The 27,251-nt window shown below is 42.5% G+C and overlaps 1 protein-coding gene across 1 annotated transcript in view; it reads right to left on the bottom strand.

Moving 5' to 3' along the window:
• Positions 1-26,749, bottom strand: part of LOC139687136 (serine/threonine-protein kinase minibrain-like) — a 58,688-nt gene extending 31,939 nt beyond the window's left edge. Inside the window, exons 1-2 of the mRNA XM_071584266.1 lie at positions 26,700-26,749; positions 22,870-23,420 (exon numbers count right to left, since the gene is read on the bottom strand). Coding sequence (XP_071440367.1) covers positions 22,870-23,420; positions 26,700-26,749 — 601 coding nt within the window. The remainder of the gene's footprint in view (positions 1-22,869; positions 23,421-26,699) is intronic.
• Between the last annotated feature and the right edge of the window lie 502 nt (positions 26,750-27,251).

The raw sequence follows: 27,251 nt of genomic DNA, 5'->3' as shown, positions 1-27,251 counted from the left end.
GGGTTGGGTCAGCGGGAGGGGGGAGCGGATGGAGAGAGGGAGTAATTTTTTGAGCCAAGGCGCATCCTGGCCCTGCGCGATATTATAACGTTATTCGTCTCCCTTCGCGGTGGTCGAAGGGAAGCGGAAGGAGGATAGGGTAGGGGAGGGAAGCAATCGAATTCTAAATACGAGTGTCCACTAGAGATTTATTTTTTGCCTCCGCGGAGGGGTGGATTTTACTTTCGGGTGTCACTCGGTGGAAACGGCGATGTTTCAATGTCGTGATTCCCGGGCCATCAGGTGACCCTCGAAGGTGAGGGACGGGATAGTGTTCGGATGCTCAGCTGTTCTTAAGGGAGGAACCCCGTGAGCATCAATATCTATCAGTAAGGTTGCGACGATAAGAATGATTTCATACTCCGTTGTATCGCTGATTCTATCACCAACTGAAGGAAAATATTCATGGGAGATGCGTCTGCGGTGGAGGGTTCCTATTTAAAAAATCTCTACCCTCCATCTGGGTCTAAGACATAATGTAGTTCACTTATAAGGAGTTTTAAGGCAAATTCATCTTCTTAAATTTCGATAATCATATATTCACTCAATTCATAATTATATTATTTATAAATGAGAACTGACTGATTCGAATAGCAAATATTTCCCAATCATTACACAATATACTATCTAAAACATAGACTTAAATTGAAAAGAAACCAAGGGAAACTATATTTACTCTCATTTCTCCCCAAGTAATCTACCAGTAAAAAAAGGTAGATTGGACGGTATTTACCATCTATTTTCTAATAAATATTCTAAATATGAATAAATAATATTATTAAAGATGAACGGACGGATAGAGGGTATTCATAAAAGTGGTCACCTAAAATGCCGGCTATATATGTCGGAACAACCTTTTAAATAATTGGTTACCTACAACTTAAATAAAGGGATTTAAATACACGTGATTACAATTTTCTTAAAATCGTTCATGTATGCTGGCAATGATGAATGTGTATTTAACTGGAATATATGAGAACAGCAATATAACGCAGCTGAGTTCTGATACCAGTTTGAAACGTTCTCTCAATTCAATTAAACTGATTAATACCCTAACTATATAAAGCAATCCCTTGACTTATAGAACAAATCTAACCGAGGCAGGATTAAGGCTCGCTAACTTCGGGTTGCCCGGTGGGGGCCTTAATCAGCTGAGTGATCCTGTCAAGTCCTTCCTAAGGTAACCCTTAATCGAAACACTATCATAATTCATCATTTCAAAAAATATCACTCGATACAGAAAATGGAGCTAGATTTATTCTGGTGAGCTTAATGAATTCCCTCAATTTTCATCACATTCCATGAAATTTAGTTTCCCAATGATGAGGCAATATGGTAAGAGACCTACAGTGACAAAAACATTCCGCGTTCGACAGACACCAAACCCGAGATCACACCCTGCAAAGAGATCCCGTCCGCCGCATCAACAGCTGTGGCTCGGAAATCGGGGAGATACCAAGGGTCTAAGGGGTGGCAAACGTGTCCGCTCCCGGGCAATCGACGTCAACAGGGGAGCGTGCTCGTGGGAGATAAAGATCCGAAAGGCCACGGGCCACCAGGGGTGATCCCCCAGAGCACCCACCGTCGTCGTGGGGCATTGAACGTCCCCTCGTCCGGACGGGGGCGGTGGCGTTTGGGTGACGACAAAGGGGGAGGGCGGGGAGACGGCGGATCAGTGGCGACGCTCCCCGTCAGTCATTTGGCGGCTGGGCGCGATCCCAGGTTGTCGTCGGCCAGACTTGGGCCTCTCCCACCCTTGTCTCCGTCGCCGCCAGTTGGGGGCGAGATCGGATCTCCGAAAACACACGCGCGAGATTTCCCTTCTATTATCCCCTCACGATTTGTCCAAGTGGCCCTCGGATGAGTGGGCCGCCGCTGTTATCGAGTGTAATGGACAGGAATCAATTTGTCGGGCCGGAGTCTGATGCTTTATTCCCTGCAACTGCCGATGAGAAGAGTAAAAATTACCCCCCTAAGATTGTTTTTCCCAGGGTGGTTGGGGTCGTCTATTGCGTTTCCCGCACGGTAAGCTTAATGTGACGTACGATAACTGCTTGGAAATTCATCGCGACACGTAATTACACAAAACTGTCCAATCACAGACTGGTCTTCTTTCGTATAAGGAAATGAGAAAGGTGAAAATGTTTAGATTGCACCAATTACACGGTTAGTACTTTCTGCTTTCTACTCGTAAATACCTCATATATTTAGGTGTATTATATTTAGGAATATATACGTATATATTCTGTTGATGACATCACCGACTTTTATCTCACAGGAATTTTTAGATTTTTCTTATGAGCAATGGATAGCGAACGTGACCTGTACACCATGGAACTATTAAAATTACCATCTGCTATCCCGGGATAAATAACTATAATCTCTATCTACCAACTGCAATGATTGTCTGAAACAAATTATGTTTTTTTAAGCAAATTTTTTCAGAGGGAGAGATATTCTCTGCGTAGACCACATCGTAATTTTTATTGTATTAAATATTTCTTTATGGTGCTTTGATACGATCAATATAATTTCTTAAGTGAATCGCCCACGGTGAAATTTCCCGAGTGGCGTTCTGTAGCCGTTAAGCTTTCATCGGTCGAGGAGAACGAGCTATCGTATCAGTGGCCCACGGGGAGGGGCCGCTATGACAAGCTATTTCATCTCGCCGTGGAGGCTGATGCTAAGAAAGCCATCTATCACAATTCTTCACAGAAAATGCTTCAGTGAAATGGCATTGAACAGAAACATCAATTCATCACATTAAAAGGAAAAAAGTCCGCCAGTCTACTTAGTTGATACGCCGAAATGAGCACGTTATTATTTTTTGGAACGCTCGTGGTCATATACTATCTCACAACCATAACTTTCAGTCTAAGGTTAATCTTCTTCCAGAATATCTTCCGCGATAGCCTCTCTTCATCCTCAGTTGGGACGCTACACGTTATTAACTATGCTCAATGCAAACTAGATTGCCATTGAAAGTTGTTACCTTGAACAGAGGATTCTAAATAGCTTTTCTTTTACTTCCGAATGCGTATACCACTGCTCTATCAATGAAACCTGAATTACAGCTAATATTTAGCAATTAAATGCTTGATTATATAGATTTTACTCCATAATGCAAAGAGCATGGACTACGTAATTGGGGGAGGATAACTTAGTAGAATGCTAAAATCCATGGCTAGATTCCTGATTCAATTTAACTTTCAATTCAAATTTATATATTTTAGCGAAGTGGCTCATCTGTAATGAAGAAAAACATGCATTCATGATATTGAAAATATTAAAAGAGTAAATGAAGTTCATAATGTGTTTAAATTTGAAAAAGGATTTCCTAAAAGTAGACCAATGATGATATCATCCTAATAATGGGGATAAATACATAACTCAAATAAATAAGTTATTTTAAATTCATTCTTCAGAAGAACGGAACTGGAAACATTAAAATATATTTCAAAAGCGTACGTAACACCTAATTCCACACCAGCAGCACACGTTTGAAGCTAAAATCCTGTTCCAAAGCATTCCATCTCTTGCTAACTTATGCTTGTTACAGCGATCCTTCAAGGCTGCCGACTCCTATCGCTATTTAAGCTCCACCGAGCAACGCTCACACGGCAAATCCATGGGAGTCTTACCACCTTTGTTCCCCTCCGCATTTCATCCCGACCACGGCCCCCGTCCTCCCCGCTGATACCCACCCCCTCTTCTTGCCCCTCTCCCAGCCCTGCCTCCCCTACCCCGATGGCCCATCCTCCCCCCCCACTTCTCTGACGGCCGAGAAGTTCACGTGGCCACGACAAAAGGCACCGCCAGTCATCGGACGGTGGCGCCATGGGCGGGGAGGGCGATAAACAAGACAACAATGGAGCGAGTGACGCGTACAGAGAAGTTATCGGTCGAGTGGGTGCTAGGAGATGGGACGAGTTTGAGGGACCGATGGGGTGTGAGTTGGGGGGACAGGGGCGTGCCCAAGGATAAGACGGGCGGACGGCGGCTGACAAGTGGGGGAGGGAGCGAGAGACAACAGATGATGCGAATTAGAACGGGAAGAGCAATCAAGGAGCCATCCCTCTCCCTTTCCCCACAGAGCGTCGTTGCACTACTGAAACGTTTCAACGCGGAAAATTTCGTAAGCAGTACAGGGTGTGGGGGCAAGGCGATCCTCGTCTGCTACAATCTTAAGGAAAGAATTTTATAAATTACTGCACATAAGGTGCAAGGTTAAACTATAGTGATTATGAAAGCAATTAATATAACCAGGAATCGGGAAATTATTATTTTAGCGGAGATGCGATAATACTGCATTATTAATGGAATTACAAAAGGAATAAATCTTAAATCATTAAAAAGATTCCTTCTAAAATAAAATAAAAAAATTAATTTCAAAATTAAATCCGGGACAAGAGGGGATAATCCTTCTAGGAGATTTAATCCTCCCTTATCGTCCAATAAATTCGAGCTCTTGTGCTCGTTCAGGCTAACTAAAAGTCAGTGAGTCAGTTTAAATAAGATACGCAATTTGCGTCTAACAACACGCCCATAATTTCTATCAAATCTTTCCGCTCTCTTTTTGCTAAAAATATAAACACAAAGAAGGTTTCTCCGTGAAAATTTCAACCCATCGTCAAAAGATCAATGCATTTGGAAACATTTTTGTAACAATATGACCTATAATAACACTAGAAGGCGTGAAATAATATGTATCTTGAGTATGCTACCTAAAACTCATGACTTATTTACTTTGTCTATTAAAGACGACAAATAAATTTACATCAGTGGCAAAATTTGCACACACCATGAACAATCGCGTCGATCGACTTAACATAGTCTCTATTGGAACAATAAATACTCAAAAGAGTGATGAAGAATGTGTCCCAAGAATGGATCCATAACATCAAAGAAGTCGCAGACTCGGCTTTCAGGCGCGCAATCGAGCAAGGCAGCGAAAAAGGAATCGAATATCGAATGCAGGAAAAGGAAGGGGATGGAGGGAGAAGAGAGAGAGAGAGAAAAAGGGAAAAAAAGCTGGGAATGCCCGCGGAAGGAAGGGGAGCGGGCGAGAGGAGGTAGGCGGAGGGGGAGGAGGAGCAAGAGGGGGAAGGGAGACTACATCGGTGGTAACACATACGCACACACGTACACGGTGCAGTGTTGCCACATTTCCCGGTGGGAGGGCGCATCGGTGCCGCCCACCCGATATATCTGCCGAGAGAAGAGCAATCGACCGACTCTTCTCCAGAGACCAAGACCAAGAAGGAGAAAGAGTGGCGGGAGGGCTGTGGGGAGAGGAGGATGTGGAGAGAGAGAGAGTACTGCCCAACTCGCCACACCACCTCTTCTTTGGCTTATCCCGGGCCTCCCTCCTTCACCCCCCCAACCCCAGTCCCCTGCAAAACCCAGTCCCTCCTCTTCGACCTACCAGTCCTCTTCTCTTCTCCTCCCCCTTCTACCCGCCGCCTCCACCCTCTCTGCCCGCCCCTCCCGTCTTCCGGCCAAAGACATCTCCCGCAGCTCCGGAAATTCAGCCGTCACTAAGGCAGCAGCCCTTTCGACCCTCCCTTTTTACCCTCTCTCCTCTTACTCTATTCCTCTCTCTCTCTCACACACACACGTTCTTCCTCCTTTCTATTTTCCTGGACTTTGTTTCAACTTCTTCCTCCTCTTCTCAGCTCTTTCTTTCATTCTCTCTGATATTTTTCAGTCATTCCATCCGCAATCTGTAGCCCTCGTTCACTTCTTTCTCTCCTCATCTCCGATTCACACATTTCTTTCCATTTCCATCGTGCCCATCACGCGTGCTCAATTTGTTTAATTTTTCTCTGAGTATGCCACATTGATTGGCCATTCATAATGTTTTTCATCCCCGCTTATGCCTTAATTTTGGTGTTTTTTTAAATACTGTATGTCATGCTCCAACTTTAACATACCTACCTGATGTTTCTGTCAACAATAAGAATCAAAGTAAGCTGCTCATAGTTTGCTCAACTTAAGCATAGCTGGAGTTTTCGTATAAAAAGAGACGTTTCAGGCGTGAAATGGTGTAATATCATAATTAGTTAAAAATTGGCAATTTTTAATTTTTAAATGGAGTTTTCGTGTCACGGGGTCTTTTGCGTTTTTTAAAGCATTAATTAAATCTTGGGAAAATAACACTCGTCCTAAAAAATGCATCATTTTATTTTTACTCATTGAAAGTAAACAGTTTTATGGTTAAACAAAACTCTAGTTAGGTCCAGGAAACCAATTAAATACTATATTCTCATTAATGGAATTTTATTGCGGAGGACAACATTTCATGATGAAATAATTTAATAGATGCACGCTGACTTATTTCAGAACAAAATAGGCAAAGTTACTTCGGTTATTAAGTGCAATAATATCTCTTGAATCCATTTAGTACCTACCACTGCAGTGTTAAACATACTTTGGCATGATGTCAACACGTCTCGTGCTTTATCATGAAGTTAATGGTTTAAAGTTTTTTTTTTTAAATCGCTGGATAATAAGGGCCATACCGATTTGAATCGAAGTTGAGAGGGAGATAATTATTACCCATCTTTAGGAACAAAAAAACCACGGGTTCCACAGTGATACTGTCGGACTTCATAAGCATATGCATCCATTGTCGAGAGAAGACCATCACAACCAATTATGTTAGATTACAATTGTAAAATACCTAGTTGAGAAAATAGACTCAGGCAATTTAATTAGAGATTATATGTAACATGAAAAAGGGCAAAATGAGCGGTGAGAAAAACGATTCTGTGCTGACTAAATTATTAAACGAAAGAGATGGTAATCCTTTCGATTCTTTTCACTCTCCTAAAAAATCGGTTCTTATGAAGTAATGGGCGTGAACATTGGCAATGTGATGATGGTATTCTGGAGAAACATAAGACTGCAAAAAAAAAGCATTTCGTTCTGTGGCGGTGAAAGTAAAGCAGTCATATATTGAAACGAATACATATTAGATTAAAGAAGCATAGAAACACCGGGTGTGATAAATATCCTCGTGAAAAAGAACGGAAAATAAGAGATCTTTTATTTAACGCAGCTTAAACAATAGAAAATGGACCAGAAAATAAAAGCGAGTATGAAGCATTCATAATAAATCTGCAGTTCAATATCATACCTTATCTTTATGGCCAATGAATAATTGCTACAAAGACGATATTGTCAGACTTTTTAAGCCATCAATTCTGCTGAATGTGATAAAGATTCGTATTAATTATTATTTTAACTTTTTCCTATTGCAATCTCGTTAACCTATCAGTCGACTGTACTATTTTTTCTAAACTAGTGCAAAGAGATTTAGTTGAGTAAAGGTATTGGGATTAGAACAGTTTGGAGAGCTGCTACAAGCAGCTCTCGAAGTGAGCCCTGTTGATGACCTTTGATAAAAATTTAAAGGCGGGCGTGGTAGCCTAGTAAATGCTAAACGGAGCTCTTGGATGCAATTCATGTTACGGGAAGAATTTCCTGGAAATCATTTAATTTTGAGAAATTATAGGAAGTTGCAAGAAAGAAATTGGTATTCTTGTTCAAGTGTTTCAATGAGGCATAGTATAGAGCATAGAGCTTCATGAGCTCTACCCTAATTTATAATGAATCCTCCAGTTGATGATTATGGTGATTTTAAATGCAAAAAATTCCACCAGTCGACACATTGTCTTCTCAAATATATTTTGCAAAAATCAAACGGAATCGGTGTTTTTCAGGAATCAAATCATTCTCATGAATAATCATAAATACCAAGGTTATATTTAGAAATAGAGCACCAATGCATCCACCTGAAGCTAAACACCTCCCACACAATTTTATAAAGAAGTTAATAAATTTTCAGGGTTAGGTTAAAAAGATAAAAAAATTTCTACCGCTCTGACGTACGTAGCCAGAACATTTGTTTTTCACCAGGATTCGTATAATTAAATCCATTTAAATAAATACATAAATAAAGTTGTAATAAAAAAAGAATGAAGGTGTGGAATGGAAAAGCGCATGAGAGTAGGGTAGAATTAAGAGATTTGTCGATTGTTTTGGGATTAGCCGTGAGAATGGATGCCACCATTAAACCGCTAATTAAAGTGGCGAGAGGAATGAGAGAGTGACTGAGTTTGGGATGGAGGAGGGATTGGGGGGGCAGGAGGAGAGACGGGGGAGAAGGGGTGGGAGGGAGAGGAATGGGGTGGGCTGTCTGTGGGATGGAAAGGGGGCCGTAAGAGAGACGGATGTGAGGGAAGGGCATCCCAATGACTGTTGCCCAGACAATAGGTTTCACCCACCTAGTGCGGGGGTGGATGGAGAACAGGGAGAGAGAGGGAAAAGGAAGGGATAATTTCACGTTTTGGGTCGTAAAGAGAGAGAGAGAGAGAGAGAGAGAGAGAGAGAGAGAGAGAGAGAGAGAGAGAGAGAGAGAGAGAGAGAGAGAGAGAGAGAGAGAGACGATGAATATGCCACCAAAAGGACAAACAGACAAGAGCTACATCTAGGAGGAGAATGAATGCTCAAGAGCGGCAAGTCTTCAGTGTGGTGAGGTCCCTGAGGATTGTAGCATAATAAAGATCTCATGAATGAACTTTCTCACAGGTTTTACCGAACTTGCTCCGTTCATATGCTAATATTTTACGATAATTTTTGAGGAATGACATTTTTGGAGTTGGTTAAGTTCCATAAAAGATAAATAAATAATAGGTCAAAACTTAAACAATATATTACAATTTGAATGCTACTCGGCGGCGCGAGTGCTACTGCAAATTCCACAAATATTAGGACAATCTGATCGCTACTCGAGCAAAATTTCCAAACTGCTCGGTACTAAGACGAACATTTGAAAAACCAAGCAACCTTCTCGCCAAGCAATGCAAACTTATAGTATTTCGTAGTCATTAATTTGATTTCACATTTTTCAACCTTCTGCACGCACACAAGCTTTGGTCCTTACTTTTCCACTACACGCACAACATATGAGTGCGTTGGAGTTGCATATGCCACAGGGTGACCTTCCCCCACTCACCAAAAAGGCAAAAAAAAGACGAAATTGGAAGCAAAAGTTTCTGGGATGAAACAACAGCGACGTCCCAAATAGTTTGTTGGTGATATAACGCATTCTTGTTCTTTTTTCGAATAAACAAAGTAACTAAAAAGGCGTATTCTTTAATTGGCATGTTAATTTCAGTGAGTTGGAAATTAACTGTTAACCCACTGGGATTCATCATGAAACCATTAAACTCACGCCTCACTTGATGTCCCTTATAAATAATCGATTTTTTATAGTTTAAATCTTTATTTAATAAACATATTCATTAAAAAAAGCTTTAAACGAATTATTAAAAACAATCTACTCGATGATTTTTACGGTTTCTACAAGGACGAGAAGCATGTAGCTATTCAAGGACAGACGAAACACGTATTTTCAAGACACTGTTTTGTCTCTATGGTTCTGAAAACAATTTAAAATATGACAAAATATAACGTTTGAGGCAACGGATTGTAAAAAACTTGGAGGATTGGGGTTAACATGGGGTCATGGAAAACCAGAGAGAGTTGGATGGGAGACATACGGTGAGAGAGGGATGACGGGAGAGAGTGAGAGAAAAGGCTGAAAAAGATTAAGCAAAGTAGGGAAGGAATGGTGGGGGACGAGAGAGGAGTGAAAAAAATAGATCTCCACGGTTACCCTCTCAGACTCTGGTTACTCAGAGGGGGGATGTGAATTTCGAGGGGGCGAAAGGGTAGTATGGTGGGACTAGGGAGGGCATAATGCGAGAAAAGAGATAAAGATAGCCAGAGAAGGAGAAAGAGGCGAAATGGAGAAGGGAGCGAAAAGGAAACGTCGTAGGAGGAGAAATAGCCGAGAAAAGGGGAGAGAGAGAGAGAGAGAGAGTGGTGGGATGGGAGTGGTTTGGTATGGAGACGGAAGAGTTTTGGAGAGGTTCAAGGGAGGGCGAACGGTGGAGCTGGTTTTGGGAAGACTAGGGGGTTGGGAAGGCAAGGAATGGCGAGGAAGGAGGATGAGGGTTTGGGGGGGGAGGATGGTGGGAGAGTCGGAGAGTACCGGCTTCGTGGGGTCGAGAGGGAGCGAAGGGAGGGGAGATGGTGAGAGTGTGTGGGAGGGTGGAGTAGTGATGGGGTGGAGCCAGGAGATGGCGTAGGAGAGTGGGCTTCGTTCCGTTGCCTGACTCTGGAGAATGGAGCGTTTGTCCGTCTATATACCCCCCTCCGCACACCCCCCCACCCACCCACCTTCTCTCCTCCTACCGCCAAACTTACCGCACCTCCCACCCCATTCCACCGCCTTTAAAGCCCTCCGTACTGACAAGCACAGCGGCAGAGCCGAGTGAAGAGAGAAATTCTCTGCTTCCTCTCCTCTCTATCTATCTCCCAATATCTCCATTCCTTTACCTTAGTCTCAACGTATACACTCCTTCCTTCCTATGACTCCACAACGCTCTCGTCCTAAGCTTTTCTCCCCAACATATTCTATTCCTGAGGGGCGGATTAGATTGTTGAACAATTTTTCACCGCCGCAACGCTTGATTCATGGTACAGGGCCTACATTTTATACACAATTTCAATTTAAGCATCGATCACTTATTCATTTTGCATAACACATAACCGTCTTTAAATAGATGTCTTATTTGTTAATTTTATATCTATGTGATATCTTAAAAGAGATGATTTCAAGCCGGAATGTATTCTCTCAGAGATTGAAAGATCATAGAAATGATATACAGTTTACTGCAACATATGCACTGAAAATCAATTTAAGTGAAGCGATTACCTTTTGATTTTGACAGTATTATGAATTTAAAGAGAATCTATAAAATTGATCGGTGATATTTTTTATAGAACGTAGTTTTTCAATGAACATTTCCTGATAAAGATAAATAAGAATGCGTTTTGTGGAAAAAATTATCGCCAGAGACGTTTTAAAGTAATTCATTATTTCATTAAAAACTTGAGAGCTCCAGAAAATATTTGCACGCCAGAATAGCAATGCTTAAGTAAGAATGCAGAGTTTTTCATTTAAATTGAAAAGTATGGTTCTCTACCAAAATTTAAAATTAAAAGTGTGGTAAATAACCATACTTTCATTGTTTGTTGTGCTTTATTGTGTTGTTCGTTGCTATTTACAAAGAGATTGGTATCAATACGCTACGTAAAACTAGTAAAATAAAAATGCTTTCAACTGTGTCTTACTTCGTAATTATATTTGTCAATTTATTTTCTATACATTTCGAAGAAAAGAGAAATTTTTTAGCAATCAAATCAAAGAAACTTCTTCTGACACTGAATTATTAGCTTGCCGCCCCACATCGCGCCCCTCCTTCCACATAAAGCGTATTTGAAAGAAGCTTGGAGTGCTAAAAATCTCACATCATTTCTAAAGCCAATTTTTCCCGACTGGTTGAGATAGACAGGATTGAAAATGGGACAGTGGCACCGTGGACTGCAGCTATAAAAAATTTGTATTAAGAGAATGACTCTCAAACACTCACAAATCGGAAGAAATTCTCAAAATAAAATGAAAAATCGATCGAATGACTTAAATAATCATCTCAAGTGGCTCTGAAGAGACCGTTAAATATTCGAAAAATCCTTAACACGCCACATAGGAAATTAAAAAGCGGAGGGTAGTAACCGATGCGGTCTGCATCCACGAGCGACCGCCGTGGATTTTTCACGCGCCGAAAAACCCCTCCAATTTCACACTTGGGGATCAAAAAAAAAGAAAGATGGAATCACACCGCCAGGAGCGGTCGGGGGGAAAAATGGACCGGGGAGAGGCTTTTGAGCGCGGCATTTGCATCGTAATGGAACACGGCGGTGCGCCCTCTCCTTCGCGAGAACAATGGGAACGTTTTGGATTCGCACTCCGCGCCTGCAATGGGTGCTCTCTCTCTCGCTTCTATTCCTCCGGGTTGTTAAGGGGGAAACTACCCCCCGCGCAACTCTCCTACTCCCCCTAGAGACCGACGCCGCCGACACCGCCATTGGGGGAGGGTGGAATGTGCGGGGGGGCAGCTGGACCGTAGCCAATGAATGAATGCCTCTGGGTCACGTGTCGACCGCACACACTCACACGAGCTCGCACGCAGACGCCAGGCCGAACACGCGGCGGTCCTCTCTTTATAATGAATTCATCGGCGAGGGAGTCCGCCGGAGTCGGGGGGGGGGGGGATTTGTGCTTCGCGGGTTGCCGCGAGTTCTGGAGTTGGGGCCGGGGGAAGCAGTTGGCAGGGTTTTAAGGGTGTAGAAGGAAGACGGATGAGGCAATGCAAACGGCTGTGGTAATGAGAGGCTCAGAGACCGGGAGAATTCAACTGCATTCGAGATCCTACAGGACTTATGCTGGCGCGAAATATGGAACGAAATATATCCAGGGAATCTTGGAATTACGAATTGATGAATTTACAGTATCCCCGCAGCAGCATTGGCAGAGCTCAAAACAGGAGCTTTTTCATTAAAATAGTCACAAAATATTTTTCAACTATTGCTTAAAATTCATCATCAACAGTATTCTAATTACAATGACGCATCAGAGCATCTTATTTAGAAACTTAAGATATATAAGAAAAGCATATTTCTCTGTGGTACTTTTTCGCATCCCAACGGCAACTCATGAGTTGCGGGAGCCTTTTATTGTTAAGAATAATGATGTGCATTGACAGATAGATAAAAAGTGGTGAAGAGTATCATTGGTATGTTTATACAGCAAGCAAAAATGTTTATTGATAACATTATTACTCTTGTTGTAAAAATTGCAATGTCATTATGATAGACAAATACTTTCAAAATAATTAATAAAATTAACTGTAAGAACCAAACTTAAGTTTCCTGTTGATCGATGAACTTCGTATTTGATATTATTTTGAACATTCAATATTTGGAGCATCTTTAGACAAATAATGGGAAATATATTTATGCCAAGACGGGTTTACAATATAGAACTAAAGCCCATAGCGAATTGTTTTTAAATATGAAACCATAAAATATGAGAATATGGAAATGAGAGAAAAAACCCGTACATATGAATTTTAATTAGGTACCATTTTGATATCACTCGACATAACATTATGGCTTTGCGTGGACAAACGCATTGTATCTTGGAAGGGGGAATTAAGTATTTTTATATGTTCTGTGACGAAATATGGGTTGTGTTACCCGCTTTAGGTTTAGGAAAGAGGTGGGAGACTCGCGTATTGGGGCATGGCCAGATTTCTGGACGCTTTTCTTGGAAAGTAAGCCCCGGAGAAAGAACTGCGCGAAAAGAAACATGAGTTCTGAGAGAGAAAGTAGCAAGCATGCGAGGGAAACAGCGATGATGTTAGGGAGGATGTGCCATTGCGGGAATGGGGAGAGAGAGAGAGGAAATGGGAGGGTGGAGAACTTTTCAAGGGGGGATGAGTGGGGTTGCAGGAACGTGGATGGGGTTTGAGGAGTTTGGGGAATAGGATACGAGGGAGTTCGAGGGGAGGGAAGAGCACAAGCAGGTTGACTGTATGTGCAGGGAAGGGGGGGGTTTGAGAGGACCCTGAGGTTTTTAAGGCCGTGGGAGAAGGCGGAAGCGACATTATATTCCGTTCCATTTGAGACCGCTGTCCCCGCGTCGGCAGGAGACGGGCACGTGGCCGCCCTCTAATAAATGACCCCCCGGTGACAGCCGAGTCAGTGGTTAATAATATTAGTTGCAAATTCGAAAGGAGTGGTGGGATCGATGATAGATGGGTGAGGGAAGAATTGGGAGGGTGGAGGAAACGGAGGAGGCGGAAAGGGAAGGATTCGCTCGAAAGAAAAGAAAGATCTTTTTTTTTAACTTCAGTTATTACAATTTGGGACTCCAACCGTAACGAGAGTTTTCATGGGGCATCCGTCAAGATGAATTTTTAAATTACAAGACGCATGGCAATAAAGAAGGGGACATATTTCCATTCTGGTAAAGAATAGCAATTCTCAAACAACAGGAAGTATCCGTTGTAAATTAAAATACTGTTGATGATGAATTTTTAGCAATACTTGGAAAACGTTATTGTTTTCGTTCTACTAGTAGTCTCGAATGTGCTTGCCATGGATAATGTTGCGACTTCGTAATGTGAAAAAGATCATTATTTTTCAATTGATGGTAGTCAAAGTATATCCACATTACATCCGGATAGTGTTAAAGTTGACCAACAGTAATGAGTGCATTATTCTAACCAAAAACAAACTTTCGGAAATTGATTTGATTTATTTATAATATACTCATCGATTAAATTAGTGTTGCTAAAAAAATGGTAAGTTTTTCATTATTATCAATTTTAACCAAACATAAATTTACATTTGTCTAGCGCTATTTTTATAGCCAATTTTAAATATATATTTACTATTTGACCGAAAATATTAAATTTGGAGTTTCTATATTAAAATGCACTACGACACATTGATTTTGGGTGGCTTTCACCGCAACCTAGAGAGACTAAAGAGTGAAGTGTGGGAGGGATGGGAACTATCCCGGCATTGCCATTTAGGTTCCTGTAATTCACTATGCTTTCATTTGACAATACAGCAATGTAGTTATTTGTTGAATGGCTTTTTTTCATGGTATTGCAATAGAATATACTACTTTTTTTATCGAGAAGTGAATAAATAGGGTCTAGTTGATTATTTAGCAAATATTGCAAAATACTAAAAGGCACACATTTTCACCCAGGTTCGATCACATAATACATAATCACTAAAAGACGATTCACTTAAAGAGCATTAATCGACCAAAATAGTCAGCCATTTACACATTTCTCACCCCAAGTTAACGTCTGGATTGAGTGTGGATTGAGCACTAATCTTAATTTCACCCCCAACCAAATTAAAGAAATCCTTACACACACAACAAAATAGTTAAGGAGACCACGAGACAGATTGCCAGGTATTCTCCTCTTGACCGGGGTGTTTTCCTTCCCTTTCCTTCACGCAATACGCTCTTTGTGTCCACCGATACCCCCGGAGCTATCCAGACGAATGATTGTCTATACGGTCGCGATAGTGCTCTCCATCCACTCTGTCCTTCCCTTAAAAAAAAGAGAAGTAGGTGGGGGAGGAGGGTGGACGGCAGGGTTTGTGAGGGTGGTCGAGGACGTAAGGGGGTGGAGTGGGCGGGCGCGGGTGGAAGGAGGATGTCGGATGGCGGTGGGGTGCGGGAATGGATGTGCTCCTCTTATTATGGTTATAGCTCTCCCATAACCTCACCCACCGCTATAAACTCCCGTCCGTCCCTCCCGTACCTGCTTCCAATTCCGTATCCACCCCTTCATCACCTTCCTCCCCCGCCACCCACAGCGACATTGCCACGCCAGTACCCCGCCACCCCTCCTCCTTTCCCCCACTACTCCTTCCTCCCCACGACCGTGTCCTCCACATCCCTCACTCTCCCCATATCCCATTCCCCAGGCACCGACCCCCACCCCACCCTCTTCTTCCCCTCCCTCCTCTCTTTCCCCCTCCCCACACTTCGGTGGCGGGGAGAACTCGACAAAATGGCGGCTCCACGTCGGACGTCAGTGGTTGACGTTTCAATAGCATGCGGAGTCGTAGCGAGGAAAGGGGTTCTGGGATTGGTCGGCTCGCCTAAGATGGCAGGGGTGAGTGGTGGGGAGGTGTGTAAGAGGGAGGGAGGGGTGGGTGGTGGGTGAGGCGGAGTGGGGTAGGGGTGGTAGCGCGGAAGGATGACGGAGGGGGGGGGAGGCTGGTCTCTCCGAGAGGGTGGTAGTGGGATGGGCGGGAGAGGGTGGAGGATACTGGGGGAGGATGGGCGGGGGTGGCGAGAAATGCCCCTCTTACTCACTGGTATCGCTGCCATTGAGGGATGTGGGGGAGAGAGGGTGATGCTGCGCGCGGTTTCCTTCCCTCCCGCCCACATGCACACTCACGCACACACGTGTGATCGAGGAGGGAGCTCTCTCCTCCGACCAGCCCTTCCCTCTCCCCCCCCCCCTCGGGCTCCGCGCATCGGAATTCTACCGGCGATCGTGTCGCGATTAATCACGTCAATCTCGTCTCATCTCTCCTCCGCGTGTTGTGTGTACGCGGGCGCGCGCATTTCATACTGGGGATACGCTTATGAGATTGGCTGCGGAACATTTTTACCCCAGGTCCCTTCGAAAGCCAATGCTCCTTGAAAACATAAAATATTAATGCAAGGCAGGAGGGAAATACGAAAATCTTTGGTGCTCTACGGTCAGTATTTTTCTTGCTCAAGTCAAACAGATACGACAAAAATACCGTTCATGCCTTTGCTTGGAAAGAATTATAGTAAGTGCCTCGGGAGGAAGTGAAGCTTAGACCTTCCTGACCCTTATCTAACCAATTACTTTTCATGTGAAAACATGGGCGGGTTTTTCTAACAATTAAGGTCTCTGACATGAAAGCAACTGTAAGAACTGAAGCTGATGATTCACCCGAAAAATAAGACAATTATTTTTTAGTCATTTAAAAGAGTTACATCGAAAATAAACTAACGCAATTTGAGATAAATGTGCCATGACAGCCAAATTTCTTGTAAATCCTACGATGACTCACGTATGAATAGGACATACGGATATTAAGGCAAATCTTTGGGTATAGTCCATTTTTAAAGATTTGCTGACTATCACACTGTTGCAATTTTTTCCATAGAATAAAAAGGACTTCTAAAATGTTACGTCTATCAGGTAATTATTTGTATACCTATTTAATGCGTTTTTATTTAACACGCAACGAGGTAAATCAACAAAATTGCCATATCTTCTGTTTGTAAGTCATTTCGTGAAGCTAAAATCATGTGCCTGTTGCTGTTATTAATAAAAGAATAAACATATGGGTCGTTGCCTGAGTTGATCCGGCGTTTTTACGGAATCAAATCTCATATAGCAATGAGAAAAGGTTATTGCCACACTTTTCTGACAATCGTCTGTCCACATCATCACAAACCCAATTTGAACCTTAAATTTGACAGGCTCAGGTTTATGGGTTTCTTAGATCAGGGGTGTGTTTAGGAGTAATTAAGATACCTATGACGCACGTGTGTAGAAAAACACTCGTGATAGCTACACCGCATGTTCTGACGAACTGTGAACAATAAAAGGAGAGCATTTCCTTGAATTTATCTGCCACTGAGTCTATCATACTTCGTATCATGGTTGTATATGATCTTATCCACAGAATATTCTAGTTCTTCCCCTATCACACTTAGGCACAAGGGTCAATTGAAAAGTATTTGATCGGCGTAATTTAAGTGTTCGCATTGGAAAATTTCAAGAGTTCACTCTACGCCATTCATTAGTAATTTTATTCATAATTATACTCTTGGATAGCCGCCTGACAAGGTTCTTTTCTAGCATTATATAGGTTATTCTCAATGAAAGTCAAATGGTGTCAATCACTTTACGCTGAAGAATATATTATGTTGAATACGAGACATCCTGAAGGTAACCTCGTTTCCTCTGGGCGCCTTCTCCCCTTCATCCGCTCCTCATCCCACTTCCTTCTTCCCCCTTCTTTCTTCCCCCTATCCCCCCTCCCCCTCCTCCCCCCTGCACACTTCCCGTACCCAACCCACCCACGCTCATGTCGCGCCTTTACCACAACCACATCCTCTTCGGCGGGGGGAGGCCGCCACGGTCCCACAGGAACGAATGTCGCCCGACACTCCCGATTGCCCGGGTGGAGGAAGGGGAGAGGGATCGAGGAGGTGGAGGGGAGCAGGTGAGACAAGTCTGGGAAGAGATGGAGGGTGAGCTAGCCGTAAGAGGGAAGTGGGGTATGTGAAAGCTTGGCGAGGAAAAATTAATAAAACGGGTCGACGAAGTATTTGCTAAAATGTATAATCCTTCTCATGGCATCACCATCATCCTCCTACTCCTTCCACTCGTCCTCGCAGATCGTTGACCCCTTTAGCATTGGAGAGAAAGAAAAACATCGGCTTAAGCTTTCCTTCGCTCGTGTTGAAATCCGCAAAATTTGGCTTGACTCATGCTCACCACTAGTTGCAACGTGCTTGGTTCTCATAACAGTTAATAACACAATAATCATTTATATATATATATATATATATATATATATATATATATATAACATATCTACATATGTATGACCAATGGGTTTAGTGTAACGGTAATTTCATTCTCTCTATGGAGGAAAAACAACAAGGTCATTCATTTTCTTGGTGAAACGTTGATTAATGCAAAAAAATATAAAACAGAAATGACTTCTCTCATTTGATAGCTATTAAATATATCTATAGAACGCAGCCTTTGAATAAATGTTATCTACTTACTTGATCAATAGAAAAAGTTGACTATGTTTCACGTGACCTCAGTGATCAATTTCAGGAGAGCTAAGGGTCTAAGTACTTTCATTAATTCAGAGCAAGTATTAATGCACAAGTCGAAACAGGCTTTTTTTTAGCGTAATGAGGAATACTACAATTTGACCATTTAGAGAGAATGAAAGTTAGCGGCCGATAGGGCAAGGAACACCAAAATATTAAAAATCATGGGATATTGTTAGCATACACAACAGAGGGTTGAGTTTACAGGATTATTCGGTGGAAAAGCCTGATGTTTTTCCCTTTAAAAGTAACTTACAAATGAAACGCAATGCCTAAGGGAAGCTGCCTACGATAAAAGTGGAAAGCCAGTTGTAAAAATTCCTTTGACCAGGCATCTCCTAGGGTTCACCAAATTTGGAGGGTCAGACCGGACGCCCGACTATTTAAATGAGTTACAAGGAATGGAACCCTTCTTAAGATTCTCCTCTTCTTGGCAAATAGAGTAGTAAAATGATGTTTAAAAAAATGGAGATGTAACGACAAGAATACTCCATTGGCACTGCCATGTGGAACAGTTAGCGATTGACGTAGGTTTTAATTTGAACGGACTATGGCGGTAGATTAATATGTCGGTGAGGGACGGGTGGAAATGGGAAAACGAAAAGAAAACTTTTTTCATCCCTCTCCCTATCCAGAGGACGAGATGAGCGGCGAGTGGAGGGTGATAAAGGCGGGCAAGGAAGCAGAGAGTCACATAGGGGAAGGATGCGGAGTGGGGAACGGCGAGTGGATGAATGGGACGGAAAGATGTGCCGTGAAACGATCTCAGAGGTGAAGACATCTTAAAGGCCGACTAATTAGGGATGCGAATGGGGTGGAATGGAAAGGGACGGTGGAGGGGGTGGGGATATAAACAGCAGTTCCCTATTAGACGGGGAGCGAGCGCTGGAGTGACGCAGAGTGCGCTGTGTGGCGCTAGGTGTGCGGTTGGATCGATGTAAGAAATGTGGACGCGGAAATAAAAAAAAACGACGATGCCACAGATTAGTCGCCGATCAAAGCTTTCACTTTTAAACGCCAGCGAGCAAGCATTCCATGACCAAACCGTGAAGAGTTTTCTCCTGAGTAAAAAAGGACATGGACGTGGGAACAGGGCATTTTCTTTCCAAGCCGAAATAATATCCCCTCAATTTGCTACCATTGGAGAAGCATTTTTGCAATTTTGATTGCTATAAATATTTCTGCTTATCGCGAACATTTTAAGGATTACACTTGCTTTGGAGATGAGAAATGTTTTTGCTATGATATTTCCAGGTCGTCAGATAGTTATGATGAAAGATAACTGAACTATGTATACCTGAATATATATATCCATTTTATTTAAATAAATTTGGTGAATATTCACAAATTTTTATATTTTTCGATACTGATATATATTTCACATATTCTTTTATTTCAATTAATGTTACTTCTGGTCTTTAACCAAATATTTATGCACAGTAGAGTGCTACTGACAAGCCAAGTGTTTGGGTAACCAAAGTGTACTTGATCATGTATCCGACATTTTTTTAATATTTCTTGAATATTTGTTAAAAGACTCCTAGCATCTACACCATTTCCTTATTCTCGCGTACTTCAATACGATAGTTCATGAAGTTTATGATCAAAGTTTGAAAAAAATACACGTTGAAAAGATATCGAGAATACCTACGCAAATAACTTAAAAGTATCTCTTACCTATTCAATTGATAAATGATTTGCGGTTGTAAAACACCCAAATTCACGAATAACATGTTTTATTCACAAAAAGGAACGAGTAAAAGGATTATCAATGCAGGCTTCCTATCAATCAAAAAAATATAATTTATTGGGATACACAAATTTACAGATCCGAAACATGCCTTATGTAAAATTAGCTCTTCCAAGAGATCTTTTCGAGCGAATCAGCTAGAAAACTGCTTAAGATTATATTTTCAAAGGATATTTATTCTTTTTGAACTGTATTTACTGGAATATAAACAATAGAGTAACTCCCAAATTTTACCGCACACCGAAGGCATGTTCCTATCGCAATGTACTGTTTTAGTACATATTAATAGTCCCCTGCAGTTCTTTAGAGACGCAAAGAAAATGCGAATAATTTAAAGCAAATAAATTAAGATCTGCGTTATCATTAGTTCCCGTCTCTCAAGTATCTCATGTAGGATAAAACTATTGATATTTTCTGAGACTGAATATTTTAAAAGCCCTTTCGAAACTTCTGCTCGGTGTCGGTACAAGTAGAGACAAAGAAAAAATTGTTTCCCAAGATGTCCTACATGACCCAGAATATTTACATTTCCAAGATTATTTCCAATTCTAAGGGCTATTATTATCCGGTTCTGCGTAATATCCGACAAGCTAGCATTCCAACGCAACCTATTTGGATAAAAAAACTTTTTTATGAGTGGACCCACGGGAGCTCATTAACGATTCCGGAAAAATGCCGTCACAGAAAATTTCACCTCAAATCGATGTCTCGACGAAACCCTGTTTCTTCTTTTGAGTCACCTCGCTTTTCAAGTGCTCGTCCCGTGCCGTCAAGATCTTTTTCTTCTCCCCTCGATGCCACTTGGCAGCTGGCGCGCTCCGAAAAAACGCTTGTTTATTTAAGAGTTGAGAGAATTTGAGCGAAATCGTAATGGAGTGGAGAGAAGCGGATGGCCTGAGGATTGAGGGAAAGACTGGGGGATGGATGGGAGGAGGTGACACATGGGCAAGCAGGGAGAGAAATGAGAAATTCGGAGATAAAGGCTCTTGAGGAAAAGAGGGTGAGAGAGAGAGAGGATGAAAAGGAAGGGGGAGGACGGGATGGAAGAAGAAAGAGCACAGGTGGGGAAGGGGGGGAGGTGGAAAGGCTGGAGGGTACGCGGAGGAATGGAAATAGACAGGGAGAAAGGAAGGAAAAGAAATGAGAGAGACGGAGTGACTTACTGAAGGAAGATGTGCCGCGTGTATGGTAATTTTAGGGCCTTTTAGGTGCCTCGTGCGGGCCTGAGTCGTGCGGATGAAGTGGCATCGGGCTCGGAGGGAGAGGGCAAAGGGAAAGGGATATATGCATATATTTGGGAAGAAATTTAAGGATAGCTAGGGAGGTTGGGAGAAGGGAGTCGAGATTAAAGAGGAGGAGGAAGGGAAATGCGGGAAGAGGATGATGAGGAGACGTCGGCGGAAGGAGAGGCTCTCCCTCTTTCGGATGGATGGAGTTGGCACGTGCGGGCGGATACGTGTATGTGAGTGTGTGCGTGTCAAGGAGATGGTTTCACCTTCGTCTTAGCACATTCACTCCCGCCTCGTGACAAGCATCATTTGATTTCGGGGCACACAATTAGTGGCGTGGATATTGCCGCCGCTGCTTAATGCCAGCTAGAGTGGGAAGACCTCAAAGGGCGGCCGAAGTGGCTCCTCTCCCTTCCTCCTATGGTTAACCTTCTCGGAAGGACACGATTGGAAATGGAACGATCAAACCAAACCCTTCCTTCCTCACCCTATCCCCTCTGCTCGTTCCTAGTCCCACGTGCCTCCCCCACCTACCTCTTCCGAAGGAATGCCTATGGCATCCGAAGTGACTATGCTCACCACAAAAAAAAATACATACAGGTTTTTCCAAATTTTTCTACAATTACTCCTTCGGAAAATTATAAAATAGGAAAATTGAAAATTTGAATAATTAAAAATTCAATTTCACGGAAATATTTCGCAAATTCAGGCTACTGTTCAAGCTAACACATTACACTAGATAAAGAAAAGTTGCTCAAACCTCCCAACAACCATTCAATGAAGCTCACTAACTGTTAACGACAAAACTCGGATTTTATTTTACAAGAATTTAGATGGAAATGATGAAAATATTGCCCATTTTATTTCTTTGAATAGTGAAAGGTAGGTGATTATTGAAATGTAATGAAATAATTGACTTTGTAATTCCACAGTGTGGAATTACAAAGTCAATTATTTCATTACATTTCAATATGTTATGCAAATTCCACAAAGTTACGCCTGAGACAAATTTTAGGTAGGTGATTGATATTTCATGCGCATTAATGTTAAAATTAAAGAAAAACGAATATATTTGTGTCAGATTTTTCTCAAGGAAGTACTAAAAAACTTCAGGGTTCACAGGTTAGCTTTAATACAATGGTAAATATGGATAAAATTGTTCTACTCTCTATCTGCTTTGTTTGCAAACTTCACAAGGACACATCGAACGACAACTCGCTTGTGCCACCAAGTGTGATGACTTTCCGGTGGATTACGATAGCTCTTAGATACGTTAACTCAGAGGTTGAGAGGCTTTGGACTCCGAACATCCACTATGAATCTAAGAAGTCTATTTTTTTGAGAAATATGTGAACGGTTTCCTCAAAGTATACAATTCCGGATTTATAACTGGCAAATCAGCCAAAGTATATGCCATCGCACGTTGCCCTTGTGCCCATTCGGTGATTATCGGACATCGTTTTGAACTGATTAAGAAAGCGAATAAAGCGCGGTCGTGTACTCACCGACATCCTCCTCGTCCTCCGTCCTTTTCCTCTTAACCGCTCCGACACCAATGGAATTCCCATTCGGGTCCGGAGACGCAGACGTCTGACCGGACGCGGCGGCCGCCGCAGCCGCCGCTGCCGCCGCCGCGACAGCCGACTGCTGGAGGCCGAGAATGCCGTTAATGCTGTACGAGCCCGGCCTTTGTTGGCTTTGGTGCTGCGCCAGGGCCTGGTGGTGCTGTTGCTGAGGAATGTGGTGGTGCTGGTGGTGCGCAGCAAGGTGGTTATGGTGCGGCGCGGCGTGGTGTTGATGCAGCTGGTGGTGCGGGTGCGTCGCCTGCTGGTGTACGAGGTCGTGGGCGGAAGGCGTTTGCTGCTGGCTTTCGTGCAGCTGGGTGGTCGGGTGCGGCTGGGGCGCCTGGTGCTGAGGGGTGCTGCCCCCGCTCCCGCCCCCGTTGCTCGCAGACGCGTGCGTTATTACGGAGGCCGTCTGGGACGCGGCTGGGTTACCGCTCTGCTGCTGGTGGTGGACGTGCTTCGCTTTCTCTGCAGCCTTGTTCCTCACGATCCTGCGATAGGAGAATTCGAATGAGTAATGATAAGTCCAAAGCGTGATGCGAAAATCAGGTATTAAATAGGTCTTGAACTACCTTTCTGCGGTGCAGTAAACGAAATGGATTAAATTAGACATTTCAGACCCAAATGCACTTCTAGAAAAAGAAATGTTTTTGTCTACACTATGCCATATGTCTACATAATAAACAGTCGCCTCAATGGCGTGTGTTTGTAAGAGGTGATAATCTCACTACTGCACTACAGGGTAAGGAAGTCGTCGGTGGGGGCAACCTGTAATTTTTAAATAGGCACGTTTTCTTTAAAATACGAAAACTCACACGCAAAAACGCCTATTCTTAGTAAAGAGCAGTCAAGGATTAAAACCATGATAAACTTAAAAAAAAGGAAAAAAACATTGCGATTCACAGTTTCAATTTATTTGAAAATAGAGTTTTGTTGTCAAAAAAATTCCAAAGACAAAAATTGCTGTTTTATTGAATGCATAATGTGCGGAAGAAGGGTAATTATTAAATAAAATTAACTTTGAATATTAAATTTTTACAATGAACGTCAGAAAATTAGGGTATTTTAAAAGAATAGTGTCGTACATCAAAACGCTAATGTGATTTTTCTCAATTAAAAAAAAGGAAATAATTTTAGTTTTCTATTTTGAATGTCCATTCCTTTCCTCTGAGTGATTCCTAAAATTCTTCCCTAGTCATCTGAATTCCACAGTGAACCAGAGCCATATTTTAATCCCATACTGATGTACAGTAAACAGATTAACAGCTATAACTAGGCCTAGTTCGTAGTTGAGATATCTAAAAGAACCATTATTTTAAAAACTACGTACGACAAACAGCATTGACTAAGATATTTAAAACCAAGTCCACTTCGCTGCAGTTTGTAAAAATCCCATAGCTGGCAGACTACCACAATCAACATTTGAAATCTTTAGATTAAGATTTTACATTAATACTAGCTCGCCGCAAAGATGGCGAACTCTATCTTGTTCACGCTCCAACTGTGCTCTATGAGTAATTATCAATGAAAAAACAACTCTCGCGCTGTATACTTACATCACATTAGAGGGATGCCATATGGGAGGGAAACTTTCAAGTGCAACTCCGACGGAGATTAGCGGCGACATTGGGAGGAAAAGAACTGGCGCAAAAAGTCTCAGGTGGAAGAAGGTGGGGAAAGGGAGGTGGGGTAGGACGCCGAGTGTATTGGTGTGGCGTAAAATAAAATATAAGGGAGCGGGGGATCGGTTGTCATTTGTTTGATCGCCTCTCATGAGCGCGTGTTCTCCTGCCAGGGAGGGGCGCCCGAAATTGTGACGAAGGCAAACATTGGCTCCTCCAACATTGAATACTGGGCGCACGCCTATGTCCATTGGACAGAAAAAGAGATGCCGCTCCGAGCGACGCCGCTCTGTAACAACGGCGGAAAACAAATGAAATGAGGAAATAGGAACTGCGATCGACCGCCGTGTGCCCTCCTTCGCCGTGGTCGCCGTGTTTACTGAGCGACGAAGGAAATTGCTTCGATAACGACGTGGGGTGAGCGTGCGAGCGTGTGCGCGTATAAAATGCTTGCAAGGTTCGATTCCTCGTGGAATATGCAGTCCATTTGAAAACTATAAGAAGTCGCCCACATTAGTAGGTTGACAAGGTGGCCATGATTGACGATCGACTTGCAAATAAATATGTATAACGACTCTATCAATGGTGAGATCCAGTGTCTCATCAGTCCAAGTTTAGTGATAAATTGCTACTTCCAAAGTACCATTCGGCAATACTCTCTAATATGCTCAGTTTCTGTATAAAAGTTCATTTTAATGCATTACATATATGCGATCTGATATCTACTACACACGATATTTAATGCGTGGGAACATCAAAAATCAATTTTAGACAGAAATTACATGAAATGAAAATTTCAAAACTCATAATCCTTACCAAAATTAACTGTGAAAGTACTCTTTCACCGAAAATATGTATCATTGTTTCTCTTTATTTCAACTCAGTACGAAAAAGAGGAAAACATAACGTAGACAGTAACTGTTTGCACTGACTTTCGCGTCAATTCATCTATATTAGTTTATTTCATCTAAAACGCACATGAATCAAAGCAAACAAATATTGAATAAGTTCATTGGCAACTTATATCTAACCTTCAAATATTAGTCAATATGGGATTCATTTAATTCCTCTAAGTTTGAGCTGCAACAGTAATTATATAATTGCGAAAGAATATTTTTATACATTATCTAATAAATCGTTGAAAAACGGAAGATGGATTGCAAAAAAAGGCAGATCTCACAAATATGATTTAAGCATAATAACGTATATTATTGGGAACTATTTTATTTATACTAGTGGGAACCTGAAATATTGTTTCCATGAAATAGAATACGCACGGTCAAACAAATTATAAACACAACTCACATGAAAATGAAAGAAAGAATGAAACGCTATTTTATGGAGGTATGATAAGAGCTTGTCGTAGCAACAGAAAGGAAGAAGTGAGTAGAAATAGAAATTTTTCTGAAGTGTCTGCAATGAATTTGACAGCTGTCGCAAATGCCAGAAACTTTCCAATCCCTGCTTCAAAATCGATCTGGGAAGGGTAGGCGCGACCTGTTCCCCGTAAATGCGATGTCGATTGGGTGGTCGTTTGCCGAGAAACTTCGCAATTCCGGTCTTGGGCGAGTTTTTAGTGGCGGTATTTATCGCATTTAAACAGCCTTTAATGGAGTGCATAAAGTCAGGAAGTCCTAATGGGCCCAAGGCTGGAGTGAGCCCTTTTCATTCGCTAAGAGTGATTCAAGGGGGTCGCGGGCAGAGGCGGTGAAAGGATTTAGGGGCGGTGGAAGTAAGTCAAGGGGGGGTGAGGGGGGCTGGAGATACGATGGAAGGCAAGGTGGGAGTGGCGGGGGGAGAGTGGGGGGGATAGTAAGGTGGTGGAAGGGGGATCGGAGCGGAAGGGTTCCCTTCCCCACAACAATGAGAGCGGGAACCAACAATGGAACACCTTTAATCAGGCGACACCTGTTGTCCTCATCTCCACTTCGGTGGCCCCCCTCCGCTCCCTCTATTCCTACCTTCCGTGCCTTACCACCCTCGCCTCCTTCCCCATCTCTATATCCTCCTCCCCACCTCGCATATTCCAGCCTCTTCCTCCATACTGTCCGACAATGCACCAACAATGCGAGTGCTAACGGCCATTGTCTTCACCTCCTCTACTCCGTCAGCGTGGTCTTGTTCATGTTATCGCTGATGAAAACGTACATTAGCTCCAATTCCTCTCCAAAGCCCTCTCCATGAGGTTGCGACGACATGCTCTAACATATGTGCTTCAACTATATATATATATATAAAGGCGCGGCAACATAACTTCTTTTTAAAGGGGCTTTGCTCTATGAAAAAAGAAGTAATGTTACCGCACCCTACATGTACACACACACAAACACACACAGAAGCACACGCATGCACGCACATACACATATACACACACGCGCACACACACTCACAAGGGTGATCTGAAAAGTTCTCGGCCTGATGATGAAAATGACAACTTATGGTATCAAAAAAGTTTTGTTTTTCAACTTAATCGCTTTAATTTGTATTCATTTCATCCAGCGGTGTTCCAGGGCCATTATTTCGTCTCTGTAGAGTTCTTCTTGAAGTTCTGCAAAGTACTCGTGCTCGTCTTCGGCGGTAATCGCTTCTCGATTGGACGAAAAACTTTGACCATCGAGGAAAATTTTGAGTTTTTGGAGGAGGTGGAAGTCTGAGGGAGCCAACTTCAGGGAATAGGGTGGATACTCCATTACTTCATAG

Source organism: Hetaerina americana, unplaced genomic scaffold, assembly GCF_022747635.1.
Source record: "Hetaerina americana unplaced genomic scaffold, ioHetAmer1.1.p SCAF_17, whole genome shotgun sequence".
NCBI lineage: Eukaryota > Metazoa > Arthropoda > Insecta > Odonata > Calopterygidae > Hetaerina > Hetaerina americana.
The sequence above is the reverse complement of the archived record's forward strand: the minus strand, read 5'-3'. Positions and strand labels throughout refer to the sequence as shown.